Here is a 23581-nt window from a genome sequence, read left to right as displayed (position 1 = left end):
CCTCTAGATTTTGAACACCTCTACAATAGGGGAGGTTGGGATCTGAATTTTGGTTCAGCCCAGATTTGGACCCAGTTGTTCACATTCCAAGCTCTCCCCAACATTTACGGGAGTTTGAGTTCTGGAGTCTGGGCTCAGGCCCATCTATTGAGAACTACAATGTAACCATCCATGGGGCCAGTTGCTCAAACTGGCTAATAACCCACCCCATTGGATTCCATGGGACTCCACATGTAATTGCATGGGAGTATGGTACTTTCGGCGAGGGCCTTAGTAACTTGCCCCGCATAGCAGAATCTAGCACACACCATTGCAAGGTTTTATTAAGCCTTGTTGTTGCTCAATGTATTCTGCCAAGCATAAATATCTAATATCAGGCAGTTGGTGCAGGTCCTCAGAGCAGAACGTGAACAGCTACCCTTCGACCAGTAGGTGGGGCCCTAGGCAACAGGAATTACTGTGGGTGATTCCTTTTGGTCTTCTACAGAGAACCATGTAGCAGCTGAATGCCTTGTGTTGAGATGCAATCCTGCTGTACTGCATGGACTCAACCACATTTTGGGTTGATTTTGCAGTGTCTTTGTTAGGAGTGATGGGTCCCTTCTCCCCCAGTACATCTTTCTTTTGTGCCCCCGCCCTGTCAATCAGGCAGAAGATCAATGTTATTTTGCAATATGGATAGATACGTTTGGAATTTCTCTAGACTTTCCTCTGTCTTTGCAAGACAGTTGTCTGGCTTTTCCATTTCTTCTCAACTCCAGCTGTCACATCTGTTTTCTTGGAATTTTGAAGCTTTGGTGTTCCAGTGAAATCGAATCTCCGGTTGTTCCTTAGGGAATGGAGCTCATTCTCATTCTGCTTCTGTTGTTATGTGTATCACATCTTCATAAACAAAGCATTGAGGTTTATTGGGCTTGCATCGTCAATCAGAAGTATTTCCACTCAGCCAATCAGCTAAGTAGTAACTTTCTCTTTGGCTTTAACTTATATTAGAAAATAATCTTTTCCTGCCTCCCTGGAGAGGGGAACATAACAGTATCTGATTAAAAAAATCTCTCATTACATACATCGCTCTTTGGGGCTCAGAGCCATTGCAAGCACCCGAGGTGTTTGTGGTACTTAATAAAAATATAATTTACATGCATGCTCCAGCACAAGGATCACCAGAAATACACAAGCTGACAGGTGTGCCTACAATGCATTCAGAGATCCTTTTTGCAGGCACAACTGTGAGCTAATGATCCTTGACTCCTGCTCTTGCCAGTTTCCCTTACACAGCTCTGCCAATGCACCTGTGTCCTTCTTTTTATTATTAGTGGAATAAATTGCCACTTAAAAACCTACATACCCTGGAAGGTCTGGCCTCCCTCTAGGTAGCTTTAGTTGAATATCTGCCCTTTAAATCCCCCCTCTCCCCAATTCAATAAGCCTATTATGCAGTCCGCTTTGTCTCCCTTTCTTAGGCACAGACCTTTTCCACGGTTCACTTTCCCCCACCCCATTCAGTGTCCTTTGTAACCATGGCAATTTGTCCAGGGGAGAGTGTTTTTTTGAGTCACAAAAGTTTTCTGTCACTCAGACACAGGGTCCTTGGAACCCCCTACTCTCCTTCCCCCAGCAAACATCATTAAACAAAAATACTCTGTGCAAACAGTACGCACAACCTTAATAATGGTTCCACTTCATCCCCCCGATTTCCACATCCTTTGGCCATTGTTCAGTACGCTTGACAGCCACTGCTCAGGACAGACCGGCGCAGCATCACAGTTATGCGGGGATCCAGGAATAGGATAGGGCAGGAGACAGGAGTGAGGTGAAAGGGCAGAGCTGGGTTGCCGGGGGAGATTGGAAGGCAAGTATTCAGATGCATTGACAGAGCTGTGAAAGGGTGACCAGGACTGGGCTGCCAAGGGTATTAATAGATTAGGATTACCTACCCATGCTATTAATCACTCATTTTCAGGAGCCCCAAATCTACCCCACAATCCCCTGGGCGAAACTGTTCATTAGCGTGCCTACATGTTCCTGTCAGAGCCCTACATGTACACAAACCACTGTGTTTGGTGGCTGGAGCCACCATCATTTTAGATGGAACTCACCATCCAGGGCCCATCGGCACTGCTTCTCTGTCAGCTGCAGGGGTTCGGGACCCTCACACACAGGTTAGGGATCCAGCTCCTGCAGAGAACAAAAGATCAGAAGCACAAATGTCTATTGTGTTATGGCCCCTTTGGCACTGTTGTGCCATCCCTCCCCTGTCCTCCTTTTGAAACCCCTGTCAGGGCACCATTGCATCCTGTCTGTTCCCAGCTGCCAGAGCAGCCCATTGTGGGAGACCCTGAGGCTGCCCGGGGTAACACCACAGGCCCGGAATAGGGGAGCAAGGCCGGCGCTTCCATTTAGGCGACCTAGGCGGTTGCCTAGGGCACCAGGATTTGGGGGGGGGCGGCAATTCAGTGGCGGGGGGTCCTTCCACGCTCTGGATCTTCGGTGGCAATTCTGCGGTGGGTCCTTCACTCGCTCTGGGACCCGCCGCCGAAGTGCCCTGAAGACCGGGAGCGTGGAAGGACCCCCCCCCCCGCCGCAGAATTGCTGACGACGACCGGGAGCGCAGAAGGACCCCCGCCTAGGGTGCCAAAAACCCTGGCGCTACTCCTGTAGGGGAGGAGCAAAAGTGGCAGTTGAAAGCCCCCTGAACAGTGACCCAGAGAGTCAAGTCCCTCTGACAAGCCTATTACAAATACTTAGCATCTAGGTAGCCCATTCCATCCTCAAAACACCTCTCCTGCATGAACTCATCAGCTCTTTCAGACACCCCTGTGGTGAGGGAAGGATCATGAACCCCATTTTACAGACAGGGAAATGGAGGTACCCAAAAGCCACAAATGGAGTCAGTGCCAGAGCTGAGGAGCTGCAGGCTTTCAGGTGGGTAGGCCTTTGCTATCATTCCCTTTGCTTTGCATGGTGGAGGGAGGGATACTGTTGCCCATGGCAGTGTGGCTGGTAGACACTCTTCCTGCCTGGGTCTGGGTTATGGGATGCTGCCTCTCCTGAGATAGGTAAACTCACTCAAGCCAAGAGTAACGCTTGCCCAGCGCCATGGCTGATACATCATGATTGTTCCTGTGCTCTCGCTAGTTATGCGTAGCCACAGGTAATAATCTAACATGGGGCTAATTTGACCATGTGTGGCCATTGTTCAGGAGCCGGAGTCTGCGACGATGGAGGGAAGTCTGGGCTGAGGGAAGTTGGCCGCCTCCCCACTGGACACTGAATCTGTATGAAAAGGTGTGTTTCCAAAGCATGTATGCCAATGAGGTTGGTCTTGCTCTTGCCAAATTTGCGGAGTTTTACAGATGAAAGTCTGTTTGTGGTCTCCTCAGAGTGGGTTTATAAGCACTTGGGCGCATGTGCTTGCTCCCTCACGTGCGCTCACACACACTTCTGTCCTCTCTCATGCACTCGTACGCTCTTTCCCCGCTCTGCTTGAAGGTAGCTGACCCAGGCTAGCACAATGACCAAAGGCCACATCTTACTTTTAGTTACATTTATAGCGGAAGTGTGCATTGGCCATGCTGATAAACATATCGGAGATCTACCTTTACCAGACCTTTTCTTAAGATCCGGTGGGTTGATTTTAAGCCTATAATTACCTTGACAGTGTCCCATTGGTCCCATACAAATGAGGGTCGAGGCTGACCCGCGAGTGCCTTATTCATGTTATCCAAGGAGATCTTTTTTTGGCACTAGGTTTCTGTTGTTTGTACCCTTCTGGACATTGCAGCTCCTTCGAGTGTCCATCTTAACTGCTAGATTCTGCAGTTCTCTTAGCACAGAAGGAAAACCTGTAAAAAGAGAGAGCTGAAACTCGCCTTTGAGAAAGGGAGATAAGCGGGCAGAGGCTGGCCTTGTGGGGGTGGCCTGGATCCTTCAGAAGAAAGACCCGCCAGTGTCCTGAAAATAGGGTGACCAGATGTCCCGATTTTATAGGGACAGTCCCGTTTTGGGGGTCTTTTTCTTAAATAGGCTCCTATTACCCCCCACCCTCTGTCCCGATTTTTCACATTTGCTGTCTGGTCACCCTGCCTGAAAATGCCTCTCTCTCTCTCCTTCCCTTTGCCTCACTGGCCACAGTTAAGAGCAGGTTTCTATACTGAGATATAGACAAGTCAACTTTGCCCAGGGCAACTTGGGATAATCCAGGGTAGGTCTGAAACAGCGTCCCCCAAAAGAAAGTGCAAACCGTGTAATAGCCCCTTAGCCCCTTTGCTTCCAGCACTTCTAATGAAGGTGCTGAAGGTAAAAAAATAATGAAGGATCCTACACTGGGACCCAAGGGCCTAGCTTCAGCCTCCACCCACCCCAGCAAAGATGAGCTATCCTATCCCCATTGTCACTTTCATCCGAGCCCATAAGACTTTCATACCAATGGCGGGTGGTATCTCTCTATGTAGATTGAGGGCTTCTGGTGTTCTCTGCTAATCTCCTTTTAGCCCCTGCTTGCCTGGTGGTGAGCCCCCCTGTCAGTCTCTGAGCTAGTTAGACACCACCTGACATCTGGGACTTGTGGATGCTGCATATATGTTACCAGGTTTCAGAGTAGCAGCCGTGTTAGTCTGTATCCGCAAAAAGAACAGGAGTACTTGTGGCACCTTAATTTGTTAGTCTCTAAGGTGCCACAAGTACTCCTGTTCTTTATATGTTACCAGTGCGCCATACCAGGCCCTCTTGGGAGGAGTAAAGGAACGCAATTATTATTTGTTTGTTACCTCTTGGTGATATATCGAATAAGCTCTTCACAGGGGGGTGGAGTTGGGAGATCTGGCTTCTGTTCCAGGATCTGCCAGTGACTTGCCGTGTGATCTTGTGGATGTTAATTAACCGCTCAGTGGCTCAGTTTCTCCATCTGTAGCGAGAACACTCATGTACCTCCCAGGGAGATTGTAAGGCTTGGTTCACTACAGAGGTGATAGGCTCTTTGGAGCAAGGACTTTATCCAATACAATGAGGCCTTGGTTGCTCTAGGCACTAGCACAATACAAACAGTAAATAATAACTAATCTCTGTCAAGTGTTTTCTTGGAATTGAAGATGCTGTAGATGTGCAAAATATTATTTTTGCAGAGGTCTGGTCCAATGTGGTAAATCCAGTGTTGCCAACTCTCATGATTTTATTGAGAGGGTCTTGATAGTGCTTTTCTTAAAGCGCCTGCCCCCGGAGTCTTGTGATTATGTGCGATTCTCAGCTTTCATTTTTTAAAAAAGGGAATTGTTTCTGGCCCTTACGGTTGCAGAGAAAAACTTGAAGATGTGACCTGCTAACGGCTTAAAACCCAGAAAGCAAATGCAAAGAACCCTGAATTTATTATTTTTAAACCAATCTCATGATTTTTGGGAGTCTGATTCATGACTTTTGAATGCCTGGGGTTGGGCATACTGCATTGCTCAGATTCCTAAGCATGATTGTACAACACTTCCAAGCAGAAGCTGTTTCATTAAAGGAAAAGGCCAGGCACTTTTTCATTTTCACAGCAATAAGACAATCCCAAGCAAACTATGATTCACAAAGGAGTTCCTCTCAATTGTGTGTAGGAATATGTAATATTTGGGAGCAAGTAAAATGAACCAGAAAAATCTGCCATAGAAAAGTGGCCTTTAAAGCCAGTGGAAATATGTGGACATGACTATAGTATACACCAGAGAGCAGGGTGGCCAACTTATGGCTTTTGATGTGTTCAGAGATGCTTTTAATATAAGGCTTATGATGATAGCAACTTAGTGGCAGTGGCTTATTTAATTTGACTAAGCACATTGCGAACATTAATGACTAAAAGTATCATACGAATGTGAGGTAGGTTACTATTGTCCCCACTTCACAGACAAGTAAACTGAGGCACACAGCGATTGGGACAGTGGCAGAACTGGAAAGAATATCAAGTGTTTTGACACTTAGGGTTTAGTTGAAACATTACTATTTCTTATTTGTATTGAGGTAGTAGCAAGGAGCCTGAGTCATAGACGAGGACCCTAATGTGCTTGGTGCTGTACAGATATAGAACAACAAGATAGTCCCTGTCCCAAAACCTCACTCTTTCTTGATTGAGGTGTGAGTGTGTAGACCAGCTCGACAAGGAAGTGGGAATGTTTTTAGGGAGCACACTGACCTTCCATCCCATCTCTCTCCTTTGGAGCATTAAGTACATCATGACTCAGATTCTGGGGAGCCCCGTACTGGTTATTGACAAAGGACACAGCCACAGACAATGAGAAAGGTAGAGTTTGTTTCCAGAGCCCTTTGTTATGCTGGTTTCATCTCATCCCATCTTAAGTCCCTGGGCAGTGTGTTCTCTGTACAAGAACGGAACCAGAAGCAGGAGCTGCACGACAGGGTCAAAGCTTCCTGGGAAATGGATGGGTTATTATGAACACCTGTACAGACTGCGCATCTTGGTCACCCCGGTAGATGTGCTTTTTAAAAACAAAAAACCTTCACTCTTCAAATGCCCAGCTGAGCAGGAAGCTGCCATGTGGTTCTGAGCTGGCAGAATCCATTGCCTAACCCTGCTTTTCTGCAATAATACGTGCCTACTGTGGGGCTAAAGCCAGCATTTCGTCATGGGCCACTTATCACATCCTGGAAACCAAAGCCAATGCCTAAGTCAGATGTGTGTTAGGGATGGGCCTGAGTCATGGACTTCAAATCTGCATGGAACTTCCTCCAAGCTCAGGGGGTGCTTGGATCTTGAGTTCAGCTTGAACGTAGGGATTGGCCTGAGACATAGCATTTGGTTCTAGCGGGCGGCTCTCCGGAGTTCACTGGGTACGTTCCAATTTTGTGTCTTGATCAGAGCCGATGCTGCTCTGTGTGCTTCAAAGTCACAGGGTGATGGGACGCTAAGGCTTGATTCAGCCCCTTTAGCTATACAGAGCCCTTACTCCTTGGAGAGTGTGACTGTGTGTTACAGTGCTGGACCCAGTCCCTAAGGGTCTGTCTACACAGCAACTAGACACCCGCGGCGGGCCCATGCCAGCTGCCTCAGGCTTGCGGGCCTCGGGCTGCCGGGCTGTTTCATTGCTGTGTAGACTTCCAGGCTCAGGCTGGAGCTTAAGCTCTGGGACCCTCCCTCCTTGCAGGGTCCTAGAACCCAGGCTCCAGCAGGTGTCTAGTTGCTGTGTAGACATACTCTACATCACCCCCTGCCCATTGCTGAGTGCCCTCAACTCACATTGAGAGTAGAGGATGCTCAATTCAAGCCCTTAGCGGGGTTAATTTCAGTTAAGCCATTTTTAAACCCATTGCCTCTGCTGGCTGCTCCCTAGCAATGCACACAGTTGTCTTTTGCGCTCATTAGGCAGGATAGGAGATGATTTCTTAGGGTCTGCCTTTGCCTTCGTTTGCATTCTAATTACGCACAGCACCGTTTTAGAATGGAAATGCTGACAGGCTGTACAATGTACAATTTCAGAATTTTCCCTCAGGGCTGTAGTCAGGATAAATGCTGTTATTAATATTGATGTGACAGGCTCGTATTACTGCGGAGACATGACATCATGTTGACAGCTATGTGGCTTGTTTACAATATGGGAAGGTAACCAGCAGACTCTCAGAGATGGCTTGTTTATGGAGACTTACTAATAGTCACTTTAAAAACTCAAGTATCAGAGGGGTAACCATGTGAGTCTGGATCTATAAAAAGCAACAGAGAGTCCTGTGGCACCTTTAAGACTAACAGATGTATTGGAGCATAATCTTTCGTGGGTGAATGCCCACATGCATTCGACGAAGTGGGCATTCACCCACGAAAGATTATGCTCCAATACATCTGTTAGTCTTAAAGGTGCCACAGGACTCTCTGTTGCTTTTTAAAAACTCAGTAAGTGTCAGGCCATGAGCTGGAAGCGACACATTGCAGTAGGTTGGGGGGCATGTGGTTTTAAACATACCCACTTATTCTCTTGTTAGGGTCTCCCCAGGTTGTGAATTTTTCTCCATGTGATAGAATCAAGTTGCATAATCTTGATTTGGATTTCAAACATGGAAAGAACCCATCACCTTGGGACACTACAGGGGACTGATCCCTAGACCTTCAGAGCTAAGAGTATGAGTTGCTACAGCTTCACCTGAAGGCTGGCTGGGACTGGTAGTTGGCTTATATCTGTGTGGACCGTGTGCAGAGAGGGAGCCTAACACACACACAACAGCGGGGTACATCTATCCAAAGTTGAAGGTGTTTGGAATTGGTTCATTATGCACATACAGGCCATTGTCAAAATTAGAATCTGGATCCAGGTTCACCAGGTGGAACTTCTTCCCTGGTGCCTGGGGTACTTGGATAGAGGTTCTAGTTCTGACACCACTCTGGAGTGCCCGTCATAAGAGACCACCACTCAATTTGTTCACCCCTACTGAGATGCTAAGAGTTCCATGGGCTTTCGTAGAAGTGACTTGAAGTTCATTGGTGGCCGGCCAAGGGAGCTTGCACTGCCACTGTCTGTGCCGTGCACGTCCAGTGGATACAGAGAGGATTCCAGTCTCGAGAGCTATCAGCCCGAGACTTTTCAGAAGCCCTATATTTACTTTCAAAGTAAAACAACAACAAACACACACCCTCCAAACATGTATGCATCGGAAAATGTGTTTCACTGTTTCGTACAGATGCATCTTTGTCTCAGTGGTAAATAGCATCTGGTGCTTTTGTTCAAGCCTCAATCAATGGAGTTTTGCAGATTTATAACAACTGAGACTCTGGCCACGGTATATAATTAAACCCGTTATTAATTCATATTAAATGGATTATATGTTTGGGTTTTTCTTGCACACACACAGAAAGCTAATGGACCATCTCTATTCTCCACCAATGCCCAACAGTCACAAACAGCCCCAGCGTGATAGAGAAAAGTCTGAGATCTTCAGCCTACGTAGATCTGTTTAGCTCCCTTTGAGGATCTGGTCCTTCATATCTGTGAATGAAAATTTCTTCCACTTTAATAAAAATAATTATCAAGGTTTGGTCTACACACAGATTTTGTAGTATTTCAGCTACGAGGGTGATTTTTTTACCAATATACTTATACCCGTACAACCCCTAGTGTGGAGGCAGTTATACTGGTGTAAAGACGCCGTACATTTTGTCTTTATGGGGAAATTGGCTGGCATAGCATAGTTGAACAACTTTTCTGCCATATCTATTCTGTAATAATGTACACACTGTATTTCAAAAGCAAACTGACTTTATTCTGGAATAATCACTCCACTTAGGAGGCAGAGGAAATATTCTGGAATGAAAGTGATTTTTTTTCTGGAATGGAGGGCTCTCGCTGGGGGTGCAGGCTCTGGGAAGGGGCTGGGGATGAGGGGTTTGGGGTGCAGGAGGGGGCTCGGGGCTGAGGTGCAGGAGGGGGTTTTGGGTGCAGGGTCCCGGCGGTACTTTCTGCGGCTCTCAGGAAGCCGCCAGGTCTCTGCATCCTCTAGGTGCATGGGCAGCCAGGGAGACTCTGTGCGCAGCCCTTGTGCCTGCAGGTGCCACCCCCGCAGCTCCCATTGATTGCAGTTCCCAGCCAATGGCAGCTGCAGAGCAGGCACTAGGGGCGGGAGCAGCGCGCAGAGCCTCCCTCGCCGCCCATGCGCCTAGGGGCTGCTAGGACCTGCTGCCACGTCTGGCATTGGTGCAGAGCGAGGGCAGGCAGGGAGCCTGCCTTAGTCCCGGCCCCCATTGCGCCGCCAACTGGAGTTTTAATGGCCCGGTCGGTGGTGCCGACCGGAGCCACCAGGGTCCCTTTTTGACTGGGCGTAAAGCAGCACAGCTTCTGTGTGTAGACCAGGCCTTGGGTCCTTCCGTGACACGGTAGGAAGGCTTGCGTGTTCCAGTGACCCTGAAAGCAATGCCGGCGAGAGACTGAACTCCTAGTAGGGCCACCCACGCTGGACCGGTCAAAGGGCTGTGAGCAGGCGAAGAGCAGTCCACTGGCCCGCTGGGCTGGGGGCCGCGCGACAGACCAACAGCCTACCCTCATGACAAAGCTGAATTAGAGCAACCCAGCAAGGCGCCCGTTTCGGGACGGCAGAGCCTTGTTCGTGTCCTTAGCGACGTCTGACGGCTCGGGGAAGGATTCCCATTCCAACGGCCTCAGATGCCCTTTGCTTCCCTCTGGCTGTGCTATAAATCTGCGCGCCTGGCTGTGTGTCTTGCGTCGGGAGAAGAATGTGGCTGTGCTCTTGGACAGCGTCGCCCGCCCGGCCCTCTCCTGGAGACGGTGGGGCTGTGATTGTAGGATAGCGTCGTCCTTTCTGTCGGCCCCACCGGCAAGCCTGTGCGGCTGTCTCGCTCAGCCTGGCCTGGCCTGTCTTCTTCCCCGCTAGACTCCAGGGGCGAACGCTTGGCTCTGCTGGCTCTGTGTATGTGTGTGTCTGTCTCTCTCTTGGTGAGGAGAAACGCATGCGTACAGCTCCCTGCTCCACTCCTCCACCAGCCTCGCTGCAGGAAACCAGCTGGCTGCTGCTGGCCTGCATCAGGGGAGCTGAGCGGGTTAAACCCTGGGCTTGGGGGGGGAGAGAGACATCTCAGGGTGAGAAGTGTGAATTCCTCACAGTCTGTCTGACAGCTATAAAACCGACTAAAGCTGACTTGGGAAAGCCACTAGGCAGCTCCTCCTCGCTGGAAACCCAGGCTCTTTGGCTGCCCTTTGAAGTTTGAGGAGAGAGAGAGGGAGGGAGAGAGAGGGAGAGAGTTTGTGTGTCTGCAGCTCCTGCTCCTCCTTTTGCTGCTGCTGCTGCTGTTGCTGCTACTCACTCTTCCCCCCACACACAAGCCTTTGCACCTGGTGTCTGGAGCATCTTCAGCCTTAAAACAAACCCCTTGCACCTTGCTGGCACTTCCCAGTTTTTCAAGGTATGGCTTATTTATTGTACTTTCATGGCAATGATACACAAGTTTTTAAATATATTGATTTAGAGGAAGAAGAAAAAAATGAAACCAAAATATGAAAAGACAACCCTCTTCCCCCCCCAAACCAAGCAAAAACTTGTTGAAGTGCCAGAAAAGTAACCAGCCCCTTTAGGTTCAGAGAGGCTGGTTTCCCCACCTGGATTCCTCGCTTTGGAGCTAGGTTAGACTTTGTTGGAGTCATGTTATGTGTCAGGAGACAGTTATATAACCTTGTAGAATTATTGGATGGGAAAGATGTTAAAGCTGACTCTCTCTGCTTTGCCATTAGGACACTGCATTTCTCTCCTGTCCATAGACTCATTGATTGTCCTTCAGTTTTTGATAGGTTTTTATTTTAGCTGGGGTTTTCTCTCCTACTCTGCTCCCCTAAAGATTCGGTTTATTTTTTTGACTGAACAAAGGATAACCCCATAGCAAGTTGTTTTATTGGCTTTGGACCAGCAGTGTCTGGAAGTCTTAATGAAAACCAAGTGTAAGGCAAGTCTCAGCCACCTGTCCCCGGGACACACAGCCAAGAACTCTGGGCTTCAATTAATCAGTGGACTCAGCTTTGGAAACCATCTTCAGAATATTAAGTCAATACATGGGGCGGGGGAGCAGGGGAGGAGAAATAAGAAAACTAACTGATGATCCCATTAAATCAGACACCAGCCAAATTTGTGGTGACTTTACCCCTAGGGCCACCTTCCCAAAACTGCTACAAAAGCTCAGATGGGGAAATGGGGAGAGTATTCAAGGGGTGGAAGAGACACTTTTATGCTCCAGACCTGATTGCAATCTTTCCCCCCCTCTCCCCATGGGCAGTCTAGGTCTCACTTACCTTCCCACTTTATTGAATATTTACTTTTTAAGGGAAGTCTAGTGTAGGAGAGAGGTTTTTCCTTTCAAACATGTGGTGCTTTGATTGCCTTGAAACATGATTTCCTGAACTTGCTCATCTCTGTCTCCCACAGTGGGGGTTCCACTTCACTCTAAAATGGACTAGGGTATTGTACTGCATTTTCTTTAAAGTCATGTCATTCTGGGTTGCTGGGTTTTCTTTTACCCTTCCTTCCTTCCAGAGATGCTGTAGGGGACAGAAAGGAAAGGCTGACATTTGTGATTTTAACTTTGGAGGATTTCTTTGCTATAGGAACAGACTTTTCCATCCGCAGGAACTAGCATAGAACAAGAGGAACTGCTATTGAAAAAAGGAAAAATAAGGGCTGTCAATTGTAATTCCTTTTCCATTTTAATTATTGAGTGACAGTAGCAGAAAATATTCAGATGATCTTGCTTTTTAAATGTCCAGCCATTTCTGCTTCTTCAATGTTTCCTGCACAGCATTTGCAACTCTTCACTCAACTTTTAAAAGCACCAACATGCTCTACATTTTGGCTAATTCTCTTGCTGTCAAGTGCTTTCATGCAATTCTTTCAGAACCAGATCTTCAGCTGGTGTAAATTGATGTGACTCCATTGTCTTCAGTGGACACAAGCTGGTGATGGAGGGACCAAGAAGTGAAAATAAATTAGACTGACTGCCCCATTGAGAGGAGACGTTGATCTCAAATGGAGCTACGTCGATTTACGCCCGTTCAACATCTGCCCCTATATTTTCTTTTAATTAATTAACTGTATAGCAATTATGGCCATTGTAAAAGTCCATCAGTCCTTTTTACAAGGGAGTGGTTCTTGCCAGTAAACAAATCCTTATTCTTATTTCTGATCACGGTTATTTTGCCTTTTGGTGCTGACACAATAAAACAGGCTAGCTGACGCTGTGCCTTCTATCTAGCCCAAAGCGCAGTGGCTCTGACACTGTAGTGTGGATCTCATCGCTAAAAATCTGCCGCTAATGAAATTACACCAGCGTTTTGAATGGCATACATTTGGGCCTGTTGCTTTACAGAATGAAAATAATCAAATGGCGCTGGAGCAGCATCTTCATCTGTGAAAGTTCTCACCTGAAGGGGACCCTGGCCATTGTCCTCTTTGTAGGAAACATTGCCTTTGTGATATCTCAGGTAAGTGTACCAACTTGGCAGGTAAAATGCTGGTGCTGAAAGGATAGCTCCGTGTTTACCTGGCAGACTGGTTTCTGAGCTCACAAAGGGAAATAGGCATGTCCCATTGAGCCCAGGTATTCTCCAGCACACACATCTTATTTTGACGCTGTGTTTTGGAATCTGCAAGCAAAGACTCTTAAACATATGCGTTAGTTATTCCACTGGCAGGTTTTCCTTCTGCAACCTGGGTCTCATTAAGAGGGAATCTCACCTTATCCACAGTGTTTACATAAAATGACACATAATTTTGCATGTTCGTTAGGTGGAACAGTTCATTCTCCCCGGTTCTTGGTCAGTTGCTAGATTTTTGGATTTCTTTTCATAGAACGTCCTTATCCTTTCTCAAGAAACACAGAATTTATCGAGCTCCGTAGCCAGGAGAGTGGATGGAAACATAACCCCCCAATGAAAAATTAATCTTCTAGCCCCCATGGAGATGATAAATCCTATGTTTATTGAGAAAGACACTTGCTATGCATGTGTGGGTGCAGAGTGGCAATCCATTAAGATCCCAGAGTCAGCCATAGGGATGGGTGTGGATGAGCGGGAATGGTGGCAGAACCATTGCTAGCATTCCCTACTGCTGCTCCTCGATGGAAGCAGTGTGCATCACCCCAGCACCTGTTAACAGCAGTGTCATCAAAGGAAAGCTGGGGCCAGGGAACATCTCCCAAAGTGTCAGGCCATGCACCGAAACTGGATGCATTAAGTGCACCCACAGCCTTTGTAGCATCCAGGGAGATGGTTGGGAAGAGATTTTCTGTTCTCTCTTCTACTTCACCACCCATGCATCCGCACAAGGCAGGTGAGGGTTTTGCTTTGGGTTTGGAAGGTGCTGTTCCCATTGCTTTTGTAATTAAACCGAAGAACTGCTATATCGGGTCAGACCAATGGTCCAGCTAGCTCAGTACTCTGTTTCCGACAGGGGCCAGTAGCGGAACTTCAGGGGGGTGTACACAACAGGCCAGTTGGAGTGATCCACCCCTGCCTTCCACTCACAGCTTCTGGTAATCAGAGGTTTAGGGTTGCCCTGGAGTATGGGGTCCCATCCTTATCATCTTAGCTAATATCCATTGGTGGACCTATCCTCCATGAACTTACCTATTCTTTTTTGAACCCAGTTATACTTTTGACCTTCACCACATCCTGTGGCAATGAGTTCCACAGGTTAGTTGTGCGTTGTATGAAAAAGTACTTCCTCTTGTTTATATTATACCTGCTGCCTATTCATGTCATTAGGTGACCCCTGGTTTTTATATTGTGGGAAAGAGTAAATAACAGTTTTCCCCCACATCATTCATGATTTTGTAGATCTCTGGCATATCCCCCCTTAGTGATCTCTTTTCAAAGATGAGCAACCCTAATCCTTTTAGTCTCTCCTTGTATGGAAGCCATTCCATACCCGTTGATCAACCTAACTCTTCAACATCCTGCGTTTGAATTTAGTGTGGACCAAGGATCAGAATGTACTGAAGAGTTAAGGGTACTGTCTTCATCTGGGAGGTTTTGGGGCCCCTCCTGACTCCATCACACCTCCCATTTTAAGTTAATAGGAATTCTGACTGATTGAGGACTGAAGGGGAAAACCTATGCCTCTGGGAAGTGGGTGGGGGAGGTGTAGAAGTTGCATAAATCTCTGGATTAGAGCTGGTTGAAAATTTTCTGACAGAACAGTTTTCCATTGGAAAATGCTGATTCCACAAAAATGTTTTGCAGGAATGCGTCGATTTCAACGAAATTTCATTTAAAAAAAATCAAAATGATTCATTTTAATGGGGTCAAAACATTTAATTTCAGTCTTATTGAAATGTTTCATTTTGATTTTTTGTTTCAAAATTACTTTTGCATTCTGGAATTTATTATATTATATTATATTATATTATATTAAGTAAAAATAAAAAGGAAATTGTTAGACTGACCTGAAACACATTTTTTCAGAAAATATCACGTCATGGGAGTTTCTGAATGTTGACGTTTCGTTCCAATTTGGAACAAAAACACATTTTGAAATTGTGGAATTTCCCACGAGACGGCACTTCCAGTTCCTGCACAGCTCTACCCCCATTGTAGTGGGAAATGCTGTGTCTCTTCTGTGTATAGGGGTCCATGCCATGGAGAAGCCACTCAGGTAGACTCCTCATCCCCTCTGCACTGTGATTCTGTGCACGAGTGTGCAGCATGGGGCGGGTTGAGGAGAACGTGGCCTGTGAGCTGCATGGATCCACCACATGGTGGAGCGGCACGGCAGGCTGCAGTTACAGCTACCATTATGCTTGGATACTATGGTGATGGGTGCTATAGAAAACCCCAAGATAGGGAAGTTCTACAGGCAGACTGTTCAGGGTCTCCATGCCCTGTTCCACAGTTGGAGGGTGATCCCATTCCCCTAATACTCTCACCTTTCCCACACTCAAAGCCCTCTCGCTTGGGCTTTGCCCCAGAGGATCCAGTTTTGGCCCTAAGTGGGGTCTGCTGTCTTGGGGCCTGGTATCTCTGAGTGCAGAACTCCTAGTCATGCTAACTCGGCAGTGTAAATGTTTAACGCCTCTTCTCTTCTGAACATGAATGCCCGGCATTGCGAATAGGATAACGCACAGACGTCAAACAGCCTCGAAGAAGGAGCAGATGTCACGGCATACTGGTGGGGGGAGTGGACCAAATGGACAGCATGCACAAGAACCTGTGGGGGAGGTGTCAAATCCCAGGAAAGGCACTGCCTCCGGCAGAGGTACTGTCAGAATAATTAAGTGACACATGTGTACTACATGGACAGAAAATTGTAACACCATCTACCTGACCTGTTAGGCAAACTGCACAAAATTCTGCTCTCGGTCACATTCTGGCAACCCCACTGAAATCTATGGATATTAGCCTTTGGATCCCAGAGGTGAATTTGGTCCTGTAAATTACACCATAGTAAATGTGTCATTGGTGAAATGTGCTGGATTGAAAGCCCTGGAGAATGAACATCTATGTCTGTCCATAGAACAGGGACACACACACGTGTGCTGTCGTGCTCCACTCCTGAGCAGGAAGGGCCCCCTCCGAGGGGGAGAAGGCTGTCACCTTGCTCTCTCCATTCAATGAACCTGCAGCCTTTCTGCTCGTGCAACCAAATAGAGTGTCTGTCAGTGCCAGTGAGACTGGGTGTTTTTATGATGTGGATGTTTGTCTTCTAGAAGTTGGGCTAAAACCACCATCTCATTCCTCTCAAGCCACTAAATTAATAGAGTCATAGATTTTAGAGCCATAAGGGACCATTAGATCATCTGTCTCACCCCCTGTATAACACAAGTCATGGAATTTCATGAAGTTATTCCTGTATATGCTCAATAACTTGTGCTTGACTAAAGCATATAATCCTGAAAAAGATCTATCTATCTATCTATCTAATCACATTTCATGTCTAAATAGAATAATTAACAAAAATTCTGTGAAAAGAACAGGAGTACTTCCAGCTCCTTAGAGACTAACAAGTACTCCTGTTCTTTTTGCTGATACAGAATAACACGGCTGCTACTCTGAAACCTGTCAAAAATTCTGTGGTGGCTTGAACTGTAACTTAACAGTTAAATAGAACCCTATTCCTGCACCCACTGAAATAGACTGCCTTTGGGGCGAAGACTGGCTGTCTTTTTAGTAAATGTTCATAGCACCTATCACAGTGGGGCCCTAGCACACTGGAGCCTCTGGGTGCTACCGTAATAAACTTAATAAGCAATGATAGTAATTGAAGTAAATGGCATCCTGGTTTAAGGCATTGCCACTATTTATGGGAACCCCTACAAAAGACAGGGAATGTAGATTTTGTTTGTCAAAGATTCTAACCATCATTTCTTTATTCAGAAGAAAGTCAGTGAGTGGGCTTGCTAACAAAACTTGCACTGGGACATCCAAAAGATACCAGCTCTGCAAAGTACAAGTAAGAATATTCTTTTCTCATTGGAAATGTTCTGAATAATATATTTTTAATCCGGATCCCTTAATACAACAGTATTTCTGGGTAGCTGGGAAACTCGCAGGCATTCATCTTGCCACATGTCCAAAACCAAGTGACTGTATTTTGATTCTTGGCTTTTCGATGGCTCCCATCACTGCAGGATTTGAACACCTCACAGAACCCCTTTGTGGTAGGGAAGCGGCATTGTCCCCCATTTGACAGATAGGGGATTGAGGCATAGAAAGATGAAGTGACTTGGCCTCATTTGCAGAGTAAGCCTGTAGAAGAGCTGGAAACAGAACTCAGTTCAGCATCTTAGTCAGTTATAGCCCGTGGTTGGTGGTAGCAGCTGCACCCTATAAGTGGGGATTTTGGTTGGTGGAACTGCCTCTTTCCTTGCCCACGGGTTGTAGGACCACAGAGAAAGTTTCAAGCAGTGCCTGCACAGCCTCCCTGCTCCCCCGCAGCAGAACTGCCCCAGCACCGCTGTGTGTCAGGTGCTCTGATGACAACTCCGGTGGGAGCAGAAGGAGCCGAGCTACCTTGCAGAAGGCACTCAGCACTTTGCAGTACTAGGCCCATTAAGACATAGGTAGCAGCCAGGCTCCATGGACTGGAGCAGGCCGTGAAATGCTAATTGTGGAAGCGGCCAGTTGAGGTGTGCCAGAAACCTTTACTGCGTTTTGTTTTCATCAGGATATTAATGTATCCCATTCTAGGAGTGCCCTCCCACCGGAAGGAGCTTTCGAGAGGAACAGTGTTCATCATTTAACTCCCATGTGTATAACGGAAGAACGTATCAATGGAAACCTTTATATCCTGGTAACAAGACATTCTTTGTGTGTTCTATAACGCTTAGCCAAAATATTTGGATCGTTACAATGCTATATCCTTCAGGAAGACTCAGGGACACCACCTGCCCAGGCTCACAGGAGCATTCTGCAGCCACAAAGTGCTTGTAAAAAAAGAAAAATTACAAATTAGCTCAAAGGCCGGATCCTGGGGTCCTCTCTCGGGCAACACTCCCATTGACTTCGGTGACTCTGGACTTGCAGCTTGAGTGTTAAAGATCTAATAGACGAGAGAACGTGGAGAGATGGACTGTTTCAGCCATTAGAAGCTGGTTTGCCCAAGCAAAATGTCCAATGAAGAGTTCAGTGTGGCCATGGAACTGACTCATTTCATTTCAGTGACATTTGGTCACACACACACATCACCTTTGTAAATAGCTCTCTGTTTTATCGAGTGTCACTGAAATGAAACAAGTCAATTCAATGGTTATATAGGATAAACCTGTTTAAATTGCCTGTGTGACCTTGGAGCCTGCATCCCATATTCAGAAATGACTCAGGCACTTAGCTATAGATTTTTCCATCAAACTTTGGCTCCTAAGGACCAGATTTTTAAGGGTTTTTATTTAGGCAACTAGAGATGCAGACAGGACTGAGTGGGATTTTCAAAAGCATCTAGGCATTAACTCCCATTGACTTCAATGAGAGTTAGGCACTTCTGAAAATTCCACAAAGTTCCCTATCTGCATCTTTAGTTGCCTGGATAGCTTTGAAAATGATCTTTGACAATCTGGCCCCGAGTGCCTAAGGCTCAGATTTTTAAAGGTATTTAGTTGTGGTTGCGCTCAGCATTGCAATGCCTAACTGATTTAGGAGTCTAAATCTCATTTTCAAAATAAGAGTTAGGCTCCTAAATCAGTCAGGCATTGCAACACTGAATACGGCAACACCTAAATACCTTTAACAGCCTGGGTCTAAGTCTCTTTTGAAAATGGGAGTTCGCATCCCAAGGTGCTTTTGAAAATTTTACCCATCATGACTGGGCTTTGTCTGGGGGTGCCAGGAGAACCCTTGTGTCACTCTGTGCAAGAGCCAGGGACATTCAGGGGAGCATTGGGAGCGCTTGCATCACCCTAATGGGAGCAGGGAGGAGGTGGCGCCAGGAACTGCCATTCCTTTTACATTAAGAGTGGAGCAAGATGCACCATCCAAAAAGAAGGTGCTGCCTGCAGACCTGTACATAGCAGGGAGCACTGGTGCCTCATGCCTTCTCTTTGTCTCTCCTACAGTGATACAAGTCCATGGTGCACCCCATCCCCTGTCCAGGTCAGGCCTGTCTGGTAGAATGTGGCCCATAATATGAAGGTGGATAAATGATTCATAATCAATCATTTCTTTAGCCTCTTTTCAGTGGCCAGGTGGAAATTTCCACAAATATATTCACTATTGGAAATTATTCACTGGATAGTTTCATTGAATAATTCTTGATCTGTAGCTGATATGCGAGCAGCTCATTGTGAGATTCTGAAAAAGGCTATTTTGAAATTCATGCTGTTGTAATGGGACATATAGGCCAGCTAGTATATTTCTGTTTCCTGACTAGTTGAGTTTAACTCTTAGAATCAGGTTTCTGGAGCAAACATGAATTTGCAATTTGCTTTCTGTGAATATTCTTCAATATCCACTTAAAATTCACTGTTTCAGTGAATGTTCCTGCCAGTGGAGTTAGCCACCTGAATATCGGTGGAAAGCAAATGCCGTGGGGGGAGAGGAGTGGGGGGTGAACACAGCCCAAATGAGTTAATTAACAAATTCAAATTAAAATGCGTCACAGAGTTTGCAGTGCTTGTCCATATACAGCTGTAAATCTTATTTTATCTCTGTGTTAGTCTACCTATTTAATCTCCATAGATATAAAAGTATATATTAATATATATAGTTATTAGATATATAACGTGTATACGTATGACATAGCTATATATCAGGTATAGATATATTTAAGCACACATTTGTATTATACTGCAACCCCTTACACGGGTGAGTAGTCCTTACTCCTGCAAGTAATCCCATGGACTGATGTTAGCTCTATAGTTTATAAATACACAGATTTTTCAAAGCTGCCTTGGAGATGCTCATCCGCTAAGCAGCTTTGAAAATTCTCAGCCCTAATGTATATATAACTGATAACATTAGTGCATGGTATGACGTGCAGGAGTTAAGGACCACTTCCCAGTGCAAGGATTTGCAATGCTGGGCCTGTCCTGCTCTCAGAACTGCAATCCCTAATCTGGCTTCCAAACCCTGAAGATGGTAGCTCCTGAAATGTGGCTAACCGTGCAGTTCATCATACCATTGATGTTGTTATCTCTCTTAGCAGACATTAGTTGACATTGGTAGGATGAATGATTGTGTTTCTCCTGTTTTGAATCTATGTTTATATCCTTTCCCCTTAGATGACTATGTTCACATTTCTAGCAAGCCCTGTGACCTCCATTGCACCACTGTGGATGGTCAGAGACAGTTAATGGTTCAGGCTCGGGATGGAACATCCTGCAAATACACTGATTTCCGAGGGGTTTGCGTGTCTGGAAAATGTGAGGTTGTTAAACATTATAGCAAAAATATTGTCAGTAGCATTCAGAAAATTACAATGGGTGCAATATTTGCCTGGCCCTCAATACTCTATTTACCATTTTTCTAGCCAATTGGATGTGATGGGATTCTATTTTCCACCCACATGTTGGATAAATGTGGGGTTTGCCAAGGGGATGGGAGTAGCTGCACTCATGTAACTGGGAGTTACAGAAAAGGAAATTCTCATCTCGGTAAGACTTTACATTACCCTTTCCCATATTTATAGCGTATGTCTTTTAACGTAGCTTTTTTGATACATTAGTTTCAGTTTCAAAATATTACCAAATGCCCTGTTGTTTTCTGGGTTTCTTTCCTTTTTTCATGTTCTGTCTTTTTTTAAGACTGTCACTCTTATGTTTTAGGACAGGGGAAACCTTTCTTTTAAAGGATACAGGATTGAGAATTACACTGATCCAAACTCTGAGCCTCATTACACTGAATCTTGGAGCAGCAGAGTTATACAATGGACCAATCTCAGTTTTAAGGTTTTATTTCTAGCTACCACTAAAGCGAGGAATAAAGGCTTTACCACAATGGGAAGCTAGGATATCTTTGAAAAACTAGGATTCCCAGAGGTAGTACAGCATAAAGCATTAGAGCCTAATTCTTCTTTCACTTACGCTGGTGCAAATTAGGAATAACTCCATTAAAATCAATGGTTGACATCTTCAGTTGGTGTGAATCAGCACAGCTCTATTGACTTCAGTGGAGCTACAGCAATTTACACCTGCTGAGGATGTGGTCCGGCAGTTACACTGGTATCAAATCAATGTAAGTGAGAGGAGAATCAGGCTCGTCATCCTAAACAATGGTGGCTCCTGAGTGACCAGCCAAGAAATGCACCAATGTCCAACTACCAGGCTAGCTGCTGTAGCTAATAAAAGTTTTCAAATAGCCCTTCTTACAACAGTTCATTGTATTTGATCTGCAACCTACAGACTTTAGATGCAGTTATGAAGATCTCAAACACTCATATATTACCCTTAACACTTTTGAGGCTTTCTCCCTTCTAATCTACCTTCTCCACATCACAGGGTAGCAGTTCGGTACTTCTGAGGCCGTTTTCAAGATCATATTTCAGACTATTTCAAGAAAATAATTCTAGGAACCTAGGATTTTTTCCATACTGGATCTGATAACTAGTTCATTTTGCCCGATATCCTGATTCCAGTAGTGGGCAGCGGGGGTGTCTTTTCAGAAGAATTCTGGAGGGTCGTAAAGTTGTGTTAGCATGGAGAACTTTACGTGGGATTGTATTCTAGCTTGGAAAGTCAGTGCGGGAGGGTGGAACATACAGGGTCTGTGGGGGGCAACTGCTGCTCTAACCCCACAGCAAATGGCAGCCCTAATGATCAGTACTTGATGCTTCTAAATAAGGTATAACCCTCCCCACCCCCATAATATTTATAGACAAGTGTGCCTGGATCTATATGGAAAAATAATTTCTTCCTGTCCAATATGAGGATCATTTTACACATTGATGAATGTGATTTGATTTTCCTTTTCTTAGTGTGTATAACTGTAAATCTTATTATTGGTCATAACATTATTCTGATTTAATTGCATGAGAAATATAAATGGGGTGAACAGTAGGACACAAACTATGGGTTCAAAAATACTGTTAGTATTTTCCTTAGTGCAATCAACACAATTGGAGCTACATTATAAGGCAAACGGATGCTGGTTTACAAATAGTTTTCAAGATCAGTCTCAGGCTTGGTCTACACTACCCCCCCCAATTCGAACTAAGGTACGCAACTTCAGCTACGTGAATAACGTAGCTGAAGTCGAAGTACCTTAGTTCGAACTTACCTTGGTCCACACGCGGCAGGCAGGCTCCCCCGTCGACTCCGCGGTACTCCTCTCGCCGAGCTGGAGTACCGCAGTCGACGGCGAGCACTTCCGGGTTCGACTTATCGCGTCCAGACTAGACGCGATAAGTCGAACCCAGAACTTCGATTTCCAGCCGTCGAACTACCTGGTAAGTGTAGCCAAGGCCTCAGTGTGTGAAGGTCCAGTAAAATGTGCCTTTGGGTCTGTCTCCACTGCAGCCATGTCTTCATTGCTATTATTATTTAAGCTAACTAGACCAAAGATAGCTTGCATATGTGTACATGTGCTGCAGTCACATCTCTGATTGCAGTGGAGACAGACTCTTAGTCAGAGATTATGGGTGAGATCCTCAACTGGTGCAAACTGACATCGCTCTGTTTAAGTTGATGAAGTAATGTCAGGTTACTGTTATGGCGGTTTTCACCCCTGGAAAAAGAAGCAGGAAAGCTACCTTATATGGATGGATGTTATGAGTAATATGATGGTTATTAAAGTCTATCATTTAAAAAATGTAATTGGGAAGGATCAAATGTTCAGAAAGCCATCTTTCCTGAAAAGTGGCCAATCTGGATTCTTGAACTCATCTTTGTTCATATTATCGGTTACAAGGTTTTCCTTTCATTAATGTATAGTTTTCCATAGGCTATTCTCTGGTAACGCACATTCCTGCTGGAGCCAGAGATATCCAGATAGTAGAACGGAAAAAATCGGCAGATGTTTTGGGTGCGTATAACCTCTTGGTACTTCGCTAAAAATTGTGTGTGTGTGTATTCATTTTTTCTTTGCAAGTAAATGCATTTGTTGAGAATACATTTGCAGACATGGACTAAATCCTCAACTGGTGTAACTCGTCATAGCTCTGTTGAAGTTAATGGAGCTACACTGATTTACACCCGCTGAGAATCTGGCCCAGGCAGTTGCTTTAACTCTGAACCATTGAACAATGTATATTACTGTTGTTGCAGAGAATTGTAACAGATGCATGTCCTTGATCTCAAATAATTGCCGTGCACCTTCATTTCTTTCTTGATCCCATGGAATTTCTGCATTTCAGTGAAAGTACATTGGCTACAACATGCACTCAGTAAAAAGCAAATATGACTTAGATGTTTGCCTCGTTGATATTGTGGTGGAAGGTGGCTAATGCCCATGACTGAATGCGGGTTTCAGATCGGTACAGGAATTGGATGGTGTGGGCAAATTGACTCTGCTCAAGTGACTCACACATATGCTTCAGCTAGTGTCAAGTTCTGATGCTGCCTTCAAGCTCCATGGTTATTAGAACCATGGCTTAGGTGGCAAGATTTCCATGTGCCAAGAGAAGGATAGTCTGTTTCATTTTCTAAAAAATGGAACTCCTGGTGCACAGAGTCATGAAACACAACCAGTTT

The 23581-nt window shown here is 45.6% G+C and overlaps 1 protein-coding gene across 5 annotated transcripts in view; it reads left to right on the top strand.

Annotated features, from left to right (window-relative positions):
• The window catches only part of ADAMTSL2 (ADAMTS like 2), a 106103-nt gene that overhangs the window by 48463 nt on the left and 34059 nt on the right, over positions 1 to 23581 (top strand). For 2 of the 5 annotated variants that reach the window (XM_054007066.1, XM_054007063.1), the window contains exons 1-8: positions 10672 to 10888; positions 12836 to 12950; positions 15578 to 15720; positions 16839 to 16914; positions 17652 to 17754; positions 20177 to 20322; positions 20425 to 20548; positions 22833 to 22913. In XM_054007066.1, coding sequence (XP_053863041.1) covers positions 12837 to 12950; positions 15578 to 15720; positions 16839 to 16914; positions 17652 to 17754; positions 20177 to 20322; positions 20425 to 20548; positions 22833 to 22913 — 787 coding nt within the window. In that variant the 5' untranslated portion in view covers positions 10672 to 10888; position 12836. Of the gene's footprint in view, positions 1 to 10671; positions 10889 to 12835; positions 12951 to 15577; positions 15721 to 16838; positions 16915 to 17651; positions 17755 to 20176; positions 20323 to 20424; positions 20549 to 22832; positions 22914 to 23581 lie in introns of those variants that run through there. The other 3 variants (XM_054007064.1, XM_054007065.1, XM_054007068.1) reach the window with 2 other exon arrangements.

The sequence above is a fragment of the Malaclemys terrapin genome, chromosome 17 (assembly GCF_027887155.1).
Source record: "Malaclemys terrapin pileata isolate rMalTer1 chromosome 17, rMalTer1.hap1, whole genome shotgun sequence".
Classification (NCBI taxonomy): Eukaryota; Metazoa; Chordata; order Testudines; family Emydidae; genus Malaclemys; species Malaclemys terrapin.
This window is presented reverse-complemented; position numbering and strand designations above follow the sequence as displayed.